Genomic DNA, 14,027 nt, shown 5'->3' on the forward strand with positions numbered 1-14,027 from the left:
TCGAAGAATTATAGAGTCCGCTTTTTTTATTGTTAAAATTGTTTGCTTCATGCATTTTCTATGAACATGCCAAATTTCAACGAAAAATATTTATAAGCAATTAGTCTAACTGGTGTTGGACTTTAGGTACCTAATTTCGGTTTTTCTGTTGTTGTTGTTTTTTTGGTAAGCGAAATCCGGGTGGGGCCGAAATCCGAATAAGGGGGCGATTCAAATAAAAATCTTATTTTGAATTATTTTGATTTATATTATTAGATTTAATTCAATCAGGACAAGCTTAATAAAATTGTTTTAGATGCACTAACAGATAGTAAGTTTAATTTTTGAGGAGGCTGAATAAGTGCGAATTTCATAACTGCGAATCTGCATAAGTGCGAAGCAGTTGCAAAGACTGGCATAAGTGCGAACTTGCACAAGCGCGAACTGGCATAAGTGCGCCGAAAGAATTTGCAAACATTGGCATAAGTGCGAACTGGCATAAGTGCGAACTGGCATATGTGCGAATCAATTGCAAAAACTGGCATAAGTGCGAACTGGCACAAGCGCGAACTGGCATAAGTGCGCCGAAAGAATTTGCAAACATTGGCATAAGTGCGAATTGGCATAAGTGCGAACTGGCATAAGTGCGAATTGGCATAAGTGCGAACTTGCCAATTCGCCACTTATGCCAATTTGCACTTATGCCAATGTTTGCAAATTCTTTCGGCGCACTTATGCTAATTCGCGCTTGTGCCAGTTCGCACTTATGCCAGTTTTTGCAGTTGGTTCGCACTTATGCCAGTTCGCACTTATGCCAATGTTTGCAAATTTTTTTGGCGCACTTATGTCAGTTCGTGCTTGTGCCAGTTCGCACTTATGCCAGTTTTTGCAATTGTTTCGTACTTATGCCAGTTCGCACTTATGCCAGTTCGCACTTATGCCAGTGTTTGCAAGTTCTTTTGGCGCACTTATGCCAGTTCGCGCTTGTGCTAGTTCGCACTTATGCCAGTGTTTGCAAGTTCTTTTGGCGCACTTATGCCAGTTCGCGCTTGTGCCAGTTCGCATTTATGCCAGTTCGCACTTATGCCAGTCGCACTTAAGCAGATTCGCAGTTATGAAATTCGCACTTATTCAGTCGCCCCAAATTTTTTTATTCGTAATAATAGTATTAACAAATATTTTTAAATAATGATTAATGTTAAAAGTTTTTTTATGGAACATAAAAAAAGAATAATGTTTCAGATTAAAACTGTTGTTATTCAATAGCAACAGTTATAATATTTTAAAACACTAACATTTAATATTTTAAAAACACTAAGAAGTTTTTTGTTAAGATTAAACTAATGAATGATGTAATATACTTATTTGTATGTGGTTTATAATAAACTATTAAACTATTAAATTGATTGTTAACTGTTCGTATCAGTAGACAATTTTATTAAGATATCACATATAAATAAAAATATTTCATACTTCATTAGTTTAATCTTAACAAAAAACTTCCTAGTGTTTTTAAAATATAACAAAAGATATCATTATTATTGTCTTTTATTATATTTGGATTATATACTTCTTTATCTGTGGATTAGTGTTTAAATCATTATACAAGCATATCTAATATTTATTTCTTGTTTAGATCCTAGCTGGCTTTTGTAGATTTTTTAAGATTTCATAAGTATAAATGACATAAATTTTGGGTTTATTCATGAAAAAAACATTTACATAATCACAAAGAGAAAATAGTATACAATAAGTAAATGTTAATAAACATTTATAATATCTTCCTAATTTAGAAACACTTAAAAAACTTAAGGTAATGTTTTTTACTTATTGTAGACTATCTTTATCTGTGCTTATTGTTTACATAAGTTTATAACTATTCCTAATGTTATCTTGTTGCTTATAAATATATTATCTTTATATTTTAATAGTTATATTTTATTTTCATTTTGTTAATATAGTTTTTGCACTTTAAGCGGAACAGCTTTGAAGATTGTTACATTTGTAACTTACTGTTGATAATTTCAAATTATTTTGTGTACAATTTTTTTGTTACTTTTAGTCGAATCTACACAGCCTATCGCTGGTAAGTTTGTATCAGTTCGTATATGTTAATGGTTATAAAATTTTCTAAAACTTTTTAATCTGTGAATAGATTTTAGAGATTACTAATTTTAAAGTCATTATTAGCAATATTTATTTTTTATTACAAATTTTGAATTTTAGTTGCATCTTCAACGAAATTGTCTTCAACGAATCGTAAGTTTGCCAATTATTACTTTTTAATATGTGTATATATTTTCGACGACTGAAATATAAATTTTTTATTAAATATTTTTTAACCTTAGTTCTTTCTACATTTGCTATAAGTGGTATGTTTACAAATTTTTACTTTTCAATATGTCTATGCATATCCTGGCAATTAAAGTATTTATTTTTAATTACAACTTTGAAATCATTAGTTACATATTCAGCAACTACTATGACTAGTAAGTTTAAAAAACTATTTGCAAACATGTACACTCCTTTCTTATCAGTTGGAAATTTTTATAAAAACTTTTTTTATCTTTAGTTCCATGTGCACAACTTTCTGCTGGTAAATTTATGATTTAGAAAAGTTTCTGAAAGATTATTGAATTTATGTTTCTATCAGGTAACCAAAAAAGTTCGTGCGGTTTTTCCGTATATAATAAAAACACACAAAACGACAAAAGTAAGTACATTTATTCATCAAAATAGTCACCATTAGCATCTAAAACCTTTTCCGAACGTAAAGCAAGCTTATTTATTCCACTTTTAAAAAACTCTCGGTCCTTTGAGTCTATAAAAGCTTTCAACTCCATTTCAACCGCGTCCTGGTCTCGGAACTGCTGTCCTTTTAAATGATTTCCCAGGGAAAGGAAAAAATGGAAATCAGGAGGGGAGAGGTCTGGCGAGTATGGTGGATGAGGCAAACTCTCCCAACCAAGGCTTTGGAGCTTGTCCTGAGTCACGTGAGCGGTGTGCGGTCTCGCGTTGTCGTGGAGAAGCAGAACTCCTCTCCTGTGCACCAGTGCAGGCTGCTTTACAAGCAACAGGTCGTGAACTCGTTGCAGCTGTGCTGAGTAGACCAGTCCAGTAATGGTTTGGCGTGTTGGGAGCAGCTCGTAATGCACCACACCAGCTGTAGTCCACCAAATGCAGAGCAAAACCTTCCGCTCGTGGAGATTGGGCTTGGGTGTCTTTGGGATGGGGTCATCGGGGGACAACCAATGGTAGCAACGCTTGGTATTGTTGTACACAATCCATTTTTCGTCGCATGTCAATAAACGATCAGGAAAAGGCTCAACATTGTGGCGTGATAAAAGTGATGTGCAGATCGTAAGCCGTTGCTTCTTGTTGTCGATCGACAATTTGTGCGGAACCCACCGACTCAGCTTCCACGCTTTCCCAATCGCATGCAGATGCAGGCGGATGGTTTCAACACTCACAGCAAACCTCACTGCAAGTTCTTGGCAAGTTTGGCTGGAGTCAGACTCGACAGCGTCCTTCAGTTCATCCTCATCAACCAACAATGGGCGTCCAGAACGCGGCAGGTCTTCGATGGACTCATCTCCCGAAGAGAATCGCTGAAACCACTTCTGTGCTGTGCGTTCACTTACTGTACCTTCTCCAAATGCTGTGCAGATGTTTTTGGCCGCTTGTGTTGCATTCCTTCCAAGTTTGAACTCGTAAAGTAAGCAAGATCGAATAATCGTTGGTTGGGTTGCCATCCTTTTTTTACACAAAACCTTTCCTGTAAGCTCGTGACAAGCCTACGCTATATATGCAGCAACTGCGCGTGACACACGCGTTCTATTACGCAACAAAGCTACTTGCCTTGTGCGATGTGGGTGTTGTAAAAAATGCTAAAAACAATTCAATTACCAAAAACCGCACGAACTTTTTTGGTTACCTAATATTTATATACACTATTTAATGCATTAGTAGTGTGTTATCTCTTAAAGTGCAATAGAACGAAATTTTTACTCTCGTTAACATTTTTTATGCCATCATTGATTAATATGTTGTTCATATTAATTATTAATATTATTAAGTATTAATATTATTCAGTCACTTTTACAATTAATTGTTTATATTAAATTTTATATTAAATTATTTTATATAAAGTTGTTTTATATTTAATTGTGTTATATTACCTAATAAAGCAGAACAGCTTTGACAATTGTTAAATTTGTAACTTACAGTTGACAATTTCAAATAATTTTGTGTAAAATTTTTTTGTTATTTTTAGTCAAATCTACACAGCCTATCACTGGTAAGTTTGTATCAGTTTGTATATGTTAATGATTATAGAGTATAGAATATTTCAAACGTTGATAAATATGAAGAGTATTTTGCATACTTATTTACTATTCTTGTTTTAGTTTATTTAAACTGTTTGTTTGACTTTGTTAATAGTTATTTGATTTTAAATTAGTTTACCTTATGTTTAAAGTTCCTAAAAATTATATTTGCATTATTGATGTTGAAATACTAGTTTCTTGTAACCGTTACTTGTTTATAGAAGGTATAAGATTTTTAAATTATTTGAAATTTTTTTGGTTTATATAATTTAGAACATTTTTTTACATTATTTATAATGTTGTTAATTTCTAATAAATTATTATATATTATTTCTTTGTTTAGGCAAATTGAATTGAAACTATAATATATTAAGTCTTTATATATACTTTTTAGAGGCATTTTAGGGTGGATACTCCAACTTGCATCTTGTAATGTGTAAGATTTGTGAAGTTATTTCTCCCTTTTCAAATTAACACAATTAAAAAATCTATTTTTCAATTTTTATTGACATTTTTTTCAAGTTTGAATAAGGTAGGGGGGTCATTGGGTGTGGCACACGCCCCTCCCTTAGTAAAATAATCTCAATAAACTCAACTTAAAACCTTTTTTCAAATATCTTTTAAATTTTTTTTTTAGGTTGGATAAGAATGGGCGGGTGGGGGGGGGGGGGGTGCGTTGGGCGTGGCACATGTCCCACCTCTAAAGTCAATTTATACACCACATGTATATGCTGTAAAATAAAAAAATGTAGTTTAAACTTTTTAACACAAAATATAATCAATGTTTTCAAGGTTATAATATTTGTAAGAAATTAACATTTCACTACGAGGGTGTTAAAACGTAACAAAAGACACCCACCCTTCAATCTATAATAAACCACTAATATTTGGAAATGGAATGGAAGCAAATTAGATTAACTTTTTATGTATAAAGATGACATATTTTATCAGAAAAACACTCTTTCGTGTGAAAAACTTGCATTTTTTAAGGTTACTATGGTGTTCCGGTACCCCTCTGGCCCTCTAGACACCCCTTTTTATCTATGGAGTTATGTAAACTTGTAACCTACTCTTACATCTAACTTTTGATACCAAGTTATAGGCATTTGGATAAGATTTGACAAAGTTATAACAATTTCAGTGGAAAAAAAAAAATTTTGGAACCGGTTTCTTCAATAAATCCATATATCGAAAATTTGCTAATAAAAATGTCATAACTTTTTTTTAAATTGTTCGTTTTTAATAATTTTTTCACCATTAAAATACTGTATTGAAGGGCTTTCGAATGATATATAACATTCTAGTATATGCTCAATTTAAAAAAATCAATCCACGTACCTATATATATATATATATATATATATATATATATATATATATATATATATATATATATATATATATATATATATATATATATATATATATATATATATATATATATATATATATATATATTAGGGTAGGCCACAGTCCCACAAATATTTTTCAAAGTATCAATTTTTCTAGTAGCAGTATAAAATATTGTTCCTTTTACTATAAAAATCATTTTTGTTATGAAAGTGTTTATGTCGCTCATCTCTAAGTTCTGCCGATATTCATTTTAAGTTTCAGTTATATGAATAAATCCAAAACACAAAACTTCCATTACTTCTGTTCCGTTTTTTAATTTGTTCGGCATAATATTTACTAATGACGGCATATTTCTATTGTATTTCATGTAAACAAACAATACACGCGACGCATTCTTAAAAATTATGTAAGCAACATTAAAAATAATGTAAGCAACATAATCTACTGCAGCATGCAGAAGTGTTTTATCTATTTTAACTAATTTGTTGTATTTTGATTCGAATTATTCTTTTTTTCTAAATATTTTGCATAAGTAACAGCCGCTAAATTATAAAGTTTACGTACAAAAAGAAATGTAATTAAAATTCTTTTTTATATAATTAAATACCATGAAATTTTACGATACTTAAAGATTTTTGATTTAAAATAAAATAACTTGTTATTTTCAAACAACATAGTTAGCTTAGATGTGTTTAAAGATAATTTAAAAAACAAGGTTAATAAAAAAAAACGAAGAAGCACGTATCATAACACTAATATATTTTTTAAAAAAGCAACTAAATTTATTAATTCTATAATTATATTCATCTTTCCATTCGTTTTTAAGAAATGAAGATGTTTTACGTTTTATTATTTTTCTAGCAGTCATAAAATTTAATTCATTTTAACATTTTAACATGGCATCGCATACACAAAAAAGAAAAGAGAATTTGTCTGTAAAAAATAATTTGACTGAGTCAATTAAAAAGAAATACTCAAAAGTATTGAAATCGACAAATGAAATATGGTTGGTTGGATATCCGCTGGCAGATATTAATACCAGTTCTCTGCCTACTACTAGAGATGTCTACAGATTTTTTAGGTTTATACTACTTAAAGATTTTTATAACTTAAATTTTTTATTTCCAAAAATAACTTTATTTTTCAATTTGAAAATAAACTTAAATTCATCTTCTGTTTTGCTTGTTAAGGTATCAATTAAAAATGATGAACAATTGGATTCAAGTGTTTTCTAAATGTACAATAGAATTAGGTACTAAAAGCAATATTTCAAAATTAAAATTAGCTGCAAAATTAACAATGAAAACCGTTAAAGTTTTTTGGGATAAAGCTGATATTCCTTGCAAGCAGGAAAAGTATATTATTGAAAGTATTATTAAGTTACATGATAAATGGAGAAGTCTTGCAAAGTCTAAACATGAATGTTTTTCAAGAAAAGATTTACTTATTCAAGGCTTTAGAAAAATAATGGATAATTTTTTTGATATTAGTTCTCCGAATTGGAAAGAATATGTTAAAAAAACCAGATCAAATTTAAATGCAGAAGAAGATATTCTCTGGTTTTCAACACTCAAAAGTGGAGTAAAAACCGGAGGACTAGGTGGAAAAGATAATTTGTTAAAATTGAGTGTCAAAAGAAAAATAGAGAAGGAGGAAAAAGAAAAATTGAAAATCGATAAAGAAAAGAAAAGAAAATTAAATGATAAAGAAATTGATTTCAGCGTTTATAAAAGTGATTGTGACTCAACTAAAGAATCATTTTTTGCTGCGTTTAGAGGTTCTATGTACTCAGATTCTCAGAGCTCTTCTAAAATTGATTATGAAGTAAATAATTTTGAATCTTCTACAGGTGTAATGGAAAATGTTGTATCAGATAATATCAATTTAATTTTGTCAAAAAAACTTTGTTTGTCATCCAATGATAAAAACAACTGCTGATAGATCTAAACTATCAAACGCACAGCTTATGATGAATGTTTCAGCAATCCTGCTTCTAGGTTACTTTTTGATTGATATTTAAATCACTAATCAGTTTCATGAGTTTTTTATTAGTGTGATTAGTTGATAAGAAAAATTATATTCTGTATTTTATAGGTGGGGTTAAAGCTAATGATGTACGTAAGCACGTAAGCATAATAGACAAATTATGGCAAGAAATATAATGGCAGAATTAAAAAAAAAAGTTAGATTAGATTATTTAACTCTTCACTGGGATGGGAAACTTATGAAGCAAGTATCTGGTAAAAAGTTTGACTATTTAACTGTTTTAGTAAGTGGTTTTCCAAACTGCGAGGAAGGTAAAATTTTATCTATTAAACCTATTCAGTCAGGCACAGGTCATTCTATATGTAAAGGAATCATAGAAGATTTAGAAAAATGGGATCTTAAAGATAATATTGTTGCCCAAGTTTTCGATACAACGGCTTGTAATACTGGAGTAAGAAACGGAGCGGCAACTCTTCTTGAAGAATGCAAATCTATAAAAACGCTTCTCTGGCTTGCATGTCGTCATCATGTTTTAGAATTAATCCTAGGGTCGTTTTGGAAAGCTTTATTTCAAAAAGAGACATCATCTGATGATAATATAGAGTTTAATAATTTTCAAAAAGAATGGCTTCACTCTAAAAAAATTCCCCTCAAACTTTCAAATAAATCCCTTGATCTTGAAAATTCATTCTTAAAAAAAAAAGCAAATGAAACTCGCAATTTCTTAGAGAAAGTATTGCACTCTAAGCATCACCCAAGAGACGATTACAAAGAGGCTGCAGAACTAGCAATTTTTCTATTAGGTGGAGAAGAGCCCAAGAAATGGAAAACATGTGGTGCTCACCATCATGCAAGATGGATGGCGCATTTGCTGTATGCACCAAAGATGTTAATATTTAAAAAAGATTAACCCGAATTTGATTTAAAAAACCTTTAAATCTTTTTGACTTTTAGCTCAGCCATTTACATTAAAGCTTGGTTAGAAGCGTCAAAGGCTTGCAATGCACCAATTAATGATATAGAATTATTTAATGATCTAGAAGCACTTAAAGGTATACCAAACTTCGGTGGACCTGCTGAAAAAGCCCAATATGTCTTAAGCAGACACTCTTGGTATCTAACCGAGCAGGTGTCTGTATTAAGTTTATTTTCAAATAAATTTTCTCTAAATGATAAAGATAAAATTGCAAAAAAAATGCTAGAATACGGAAAACCACTTGGTATCAATTGCGGTAAACCAACTCTTCCAGTGATTAGAAAAAATTCCGATATTTTATCTTATATTGGGAACAAGTCTTGGTTGATTTTTCATAATTTAAAAGATGATGGAAAATGGCTTAAAATTCCTTCTTCAGAATGGGACGACAATGCCTATTATTTGAAAATGAAGCTGTTTATGAAAACTCTAAAAGTGACTAATGACGCAGCCGAGAGAGGAATTAAGTTGTGTTCTGATTATCTCCAAATACTTACAAAGGTAAACCGTGAAATTAGTTGAGAACAAATTATGAATAAAAATCTAAACAATCATACAAATCTACTTTTAGAATAAATTATAGATAAATAATATTTCTTATCTTTAGGACGAGGCTGTACGAAACGAAGTTTTTAACGTGGTTGAAAATCACAGAAAAGTTGTAGGCAATTTTAATAAGAAGCAATTATTCGTTGATTTAGCTGAGTATAAATAATAACTACTTTTTCATTAGCTTTTCTGTTTTTAATTAGACCCCAAAAAAATTCCAAATAAAATAACTCTTCTGTAATCCAGGCAATATATGATTTAAAAAGGGGTTATAAAAGAAGTTGTTACTTGTATTGTGGTAAACCCTCCCCATATGGGGGAGGGGTGTTGAAAGTGTCACCAAATATCACATGGAAAGGGTGGTTAGCTACAATGTGACGTGAAAAAAACCTTTTAATTACAATTCTTATTATAGCGGAATCAGTAAATTTTTAGCAAAAAATTACTTAGAGATATATCTTTTTTAACAATAATAGCACTGCGCATAAAAGAGGGGGCGGGGGAGGAGTTGATAAACAAGTAACACAAAATTATACATGGGGGAAGTCCAAAAAGGTTCAAAAACGTGTTGCCTATTAAATGAACAGCCTCAAATAACAAATATTTTCTATAGATATAAAAATTTTAATCTTTTTTCACTTTCCTACAAAATCCTTATTTTGACATATTTTAGACTAAAAATGAAAATAATCAAATCAAATTCGGCAGCGCTCAATGATATTTTTTTCCAAATTTTTTTTTATAGTTTGTATTCATATGTGAAAAGGATCAGGTTTTTTTGCAGACATGTTAAATTTTCAAAATTTTTTGTTTTTGGCCTACCCTAACATATATATATATATATATTTTTTTTTTTTTTTTTTTTTTTTTTTTTTTCATTTTCGCTTCCAACAAGGCTGCAAGCAGCCACTAATTAAAGTTGGAAGTTACTGTAAGAGAAAAGATGAAGATTGTAGAGCAAGATAACGATTGACGGACGATTTAAAAGATTGCAAATTATATGAATCAGGAAAGCAAGATGAAGGAAGCGAATTCCAAAGAACTGATGTTCGAGGAAAAAAACTAGACGAATAAGCGTTTTTGGAGCACTTAGGAACAGTCACAGAAAAAGGATGACACTTAATTGAATGACGAGTAACACGAGAATGAATTTTAGTAGATGGCACAAGAGACGCTAGCTCTTTAGAGCAGTGCCCATTATAGTATTTGTAGAAAAGAGAAAGAGAAGCAACATTACGACGATGTGATAATGGTTGGAGGTTGGCTGCAAGAGCAGGTCCAACTATGTTTACAATGCGTTTTTGCACCTTGTCTAAAAGAGAAAGGGCATCATTAGAAGATCCGCCCCAGATATGGCAACAGTATTCCATACAAGGCAGGATTTGGGATTTATAGAGATAGAGAATAGAATCCAGAGTAAGAAAGTGGCGAGCTCGATAAAGAGATGCAACCTTAGCAAATGTTAATTTTGCAACCGATTTGATATATGGTTTCCAAGAAAGATTCGAAGTAAGAGTTAATCCAAGAAGATGAAGAGTAGGTGACTCATCGAGTACATCACCGTTCATAAATATAGGAAGATCTAAATTATTGCGATAACGATTGGCTGAAAAAAATTGAGTTTTATCTGAATTAAAGTTCACCAGCCACTGTGAGCCCCATGCTGTAGCAGAAGTGAGATCCTTTTCAAGCTCAAATGCCCCCTCCAAGCAATCAGAAGGTGTTGGTTTCTTATCACGACAAGAATAAATGGTTGTATCATCAGCAAACAATGCCACCTTAGATGTGAGAATATCTGGAAGATCGTTAATGTAAATTAAAAAAAGTATAGGGCCAAGGATAGAACCTTGAGGAACCCCTGAAGTTACAGAATAAGAAGAAGAGTGTTGTCCATCGAGGACAACTTTTATGCTACGATTGGAAAGGAAAGATTCAATGATCTTAAAGATGTTGCCGGATACACCATAAGAAGAAAGCTTATGGAGAAGACCAGCATGCCAAACTTTATCAAACGCTTTTGAAATGTCAAGAGCGATGGCCTTAACCTCTCCACCTTCATCTAATGCATGATAAAACCTGTCAGTTATTACTGTTAGCAAATCAGCTGTAAAACGAGAAGATCGAAATCCATATTGATGGTCAGAGAGTAAGTTATTAGATTCAAGATGAGAAATTAAGTGTTTGTTAATTAAAGATTCAAAAACCTTGCTTATGATAGGAAGAAGACTTATGGGACGGTAGTCAGACAAATCAGATCGCTCCCCAGAATTTTTGAAGATAGGGATAACAGATGCGGCTTTCCAGCAGGCTGGAAAACAAGACTCTGATAAGCACTTGTTGAATAGTTTTGAGAGTATAGACGACAGCTCTTGAGAACACTTCTGCAAGACAATAACAGGTATGTTGTCTGGGCCACAAGCTGTGGAAGAGTCTAGGCAGGAAATCACTTTAGATACAGATGCTGGAGTGATATGAATGTCAAGCAATGGATCAACCTGCTTGTTAGCAATATCAGGTAGAACGCAATTAGTGGAATCAAGAGATGATATTGATGAAAAGTTTTTAGCAAACAGTTCGGCTTTGTCTTTAGGTGAGGTGACAAAGTCTGAACTGTACAAGAGAGGTGGAATTATAGATTTGCCCTTATTATTGATATTATTAAAGATTCTCCAGAAGTCACAAGAGCCTAATTTTTGAGATGAGATACGTGATTTCATGACCTGAGAATAGCGGGTTTTGGCGTTAGACAAAACCTTTTTACAATTGTTTCTAGCAGTAATAAACAGACGTCTGTTTTCTGGAGAATTGTTTTGCTGATAAATATGGAAGTAACGGTTTCGATTGGCAATCGCAGCAGCACAGTGTGAGGAAAACCATGGAGGAGAGTGAGGTTTGACTTGGAATTGTCGAGAGGGAATAAAAGATTCCATGCCTGCCTGAATCCACGAAGTTATGTAAGAAGCACATTTGTCGACAGGAAGTTGAAAGATTTCAACCCAAGGGCCATCACGAAGAAAATCACGGAAACAATCCCAGTCAGCTTTACTGTAGTTGTAAGAGGTTCGATAATAGGGGGATTCAGGTGATGAAGAAGAATGAGATATTAGTTTTAGAGAGATCAAACTGTGATCAGAAGCACCTAAGGGTGAATGTGGAGAAACTGAGCACTGACTAGGATCAGAAACAAGACATAAGTCAAGTAGAGAAGGTAAATGATTAGGGTTGTCAGGAAAGCGAGTTGGAAAGTTGACTATTTGAGTTAGGGATTGAGAAAGGCAAAAGTTTTGGGCTTTAATGCCTGCAGAGTCACTGACACTAGAGCCAAGCCATTCAGAGTGGTGAGCATTAAAGTCACCGACAACAACTATATTAGCTGATGGATAAAGAGAGAGGGCTTGGTCAATATGATCGGAAATAACATCAAAAAGAGTGCAGTCTTGAGATGAAGGAGAGCGATATAGAACAAAGAGAAAGGCAATAGAGTGAAGTGGTGCTAAACGAAAGCACATGAAAGAATAGTCTGTGGATTCAAACCTAGTTTCACGACAAACAGGTGAATTCTTACGAATGTAAATGCCCAGGCCAAGCATGTGACTATTGGAGTCTATACGAATCAGAGGAAGATAACCATCAACACTAAGATCACAAGATGAGACAGCCGAACTCAAATTAGTCTCACAAAGAGCAAGTAGGTCTGGTGAACATTGCAAGAGATAAGACTCAACAGAAGAAAAGTTACTTCGAAGACCACGAATATTAGTGAATGATAGGTTTAGAGAACTTGGTGATGATGATGGTTTTTTGTGTTTTATAGTTTTTGGTACTTTATTCATTTTTAAATTAGATTGAAGAACTTGACTCAAAGCATAGATAGTACTCAGGACACCGTTTAATAGCCCAAGCAATTGCCTCATTACTACTAATAAACCCTAAGCCGTAACAAAGGGCTCCAAATGTGGCCTCCGCAATGCACACCAAAAGTACAAACAGGGACACCATCCATGCGCAACATGGCACTGTTAATACTTTGATATTTTTCAGCTGTTGATGGAATCAGCCTCTCTGAGAGCTACCACAGAGTTCGGGAAACCTGACTACCAGCCGGCCTCAGAACCATAAAACTGAGTTTTAGAGCTGTACCCTCATAAGGAGATAATAGAATGAGTTGCCTAGTCATAAAAACAGTGACACAAGCAAACCCATGCATTGAGTCAAGAAGATCCAGCATTCAACATCCTAAACTGGAAACAATGTATTAAAAATACATCTGCGCCAGCCTAATAGATGAGGAAGGGGTGCGAGGCTGGTCAACAGATAGAATCTGTTTACCCCTTAAGTCTTTGCCTAGGAGGCCTTCTACAAGACAGTAGCTGGGTGCATTTAACATCTGCCCAAGATGAGTATTTTTATCGAGACACCATCTCTAGCCTTTACTCAACCAAGAGCCAGAAGGCAGGGGGTGTTTTAAATCGGAGTTGGCATCTCCTAGCCTTTGCCTAAAAAGGCGTATCCTACAAGGCAGCAGGACATGAAGCAGATTGTACTGGGTTACATGTTACCAGTAGCAGGATAACCTGATCTGACAAAATATATATATATATATATATATATATATATATATATATATATATATATATATATATATATATATATATTTATATATATATATATATATATATATATATATATATATATATATATATATATATATATATATATATATATATATATATATATATATATATATATATATATAAAGACATTCCTTGATAAACAAAGATAACGTTCAAACTTCAAATTAGATATGATCATAACTAATTTGATTCATATCTAATTTATATTATGAGTATGATATGAAA

General features: G+C 32.5%; 2 protein-coding genes across 2 annotated transcripts; one reads left to right on the forward strand and one right to left on the reverse strand.

Moving 5' to 3' along the window:
• Positions 1 to 2,702: 2,702 nt before the first annotated feature.
• Positions 2,703 to 3,731, reverse strand: LOC136087961 (histone-lysine N-methyltransferase SETMAR-like). Its single transcript, XM_065811593.1, has one exon. It carries the CDS (start codon positions 3,729 to 3,731, stop codon positions 2,703 to 2,705), a length of 1,029 nt encoding a protein of 342 aa, XP_065667665.1.
• A 2,711-nt stretch (positions 3,732 to 6,442) lies between these two features.
• Positions 6,443 to 9,351, forward strand: LOC136088468 (uncharacterized). The gene is made up of 3 exons (XM_065812217.1): positions 6,443 to 6,738; positions 6,848 to 9,120; positions 9,227 to 9,351. The coding sequence occupies exons 1-2, from the start codon at positions 6,554 to 6,556 to the stop codon at positions 7,593 to 7,595; spliced, it is 933 nt and encodes a 310-aa protein (XP_065668289.1). The 5' UTR covers positions 6,443 to 6,553; the 3' UTR covers positions 7,596 to 9,120; positions 9,227 to 9,351.
• The last annotated feature ends 4,676 nt before the right edge of the window (positions 9,352 to 14,027 follow it).

The sequence above is a fragment of the Hydra vulgaris genome, chromosome 12 (genome assembly GCF_038396675.1).
Source record: "Hydra vulgaris chromosome 12, alternate assembly HydraT2T_AEP".
In the NCBI taxonomy this organism is placed as follows: Eukaryota; Metazoa; Cnidaria; class Hydrozoa; order Anthoathecata; family Hydridae; genus Hydra; species Hydra vulgaris.

What these genes read in the sequence shown, in the direction of transcription:
- LOC136088468 (XM_065812217.1), top strand. Translation starts at nt 6,554, where the DNA reads ATGGCATCGCATACACAAAAAAGAAAAGAGAATTTGTCTGTAAAAAAT. An exon ending in GATGTCTACAGATTTTTTAG is followed by an intron (nt 6,739 to 6,847) that starts GTTTATACTACT and finishes TTGCTTGTTAAG; the next exon opens with GTATCAATTAAAAATGATGA.
- LOC136087961 (XM_065811593.1), bottom strand. Translation starts at nt 3,731, where the DNA reads ATGGCAACCCAACCAACGATTATTCGATCTTGCTTACTTTACGAGTTC.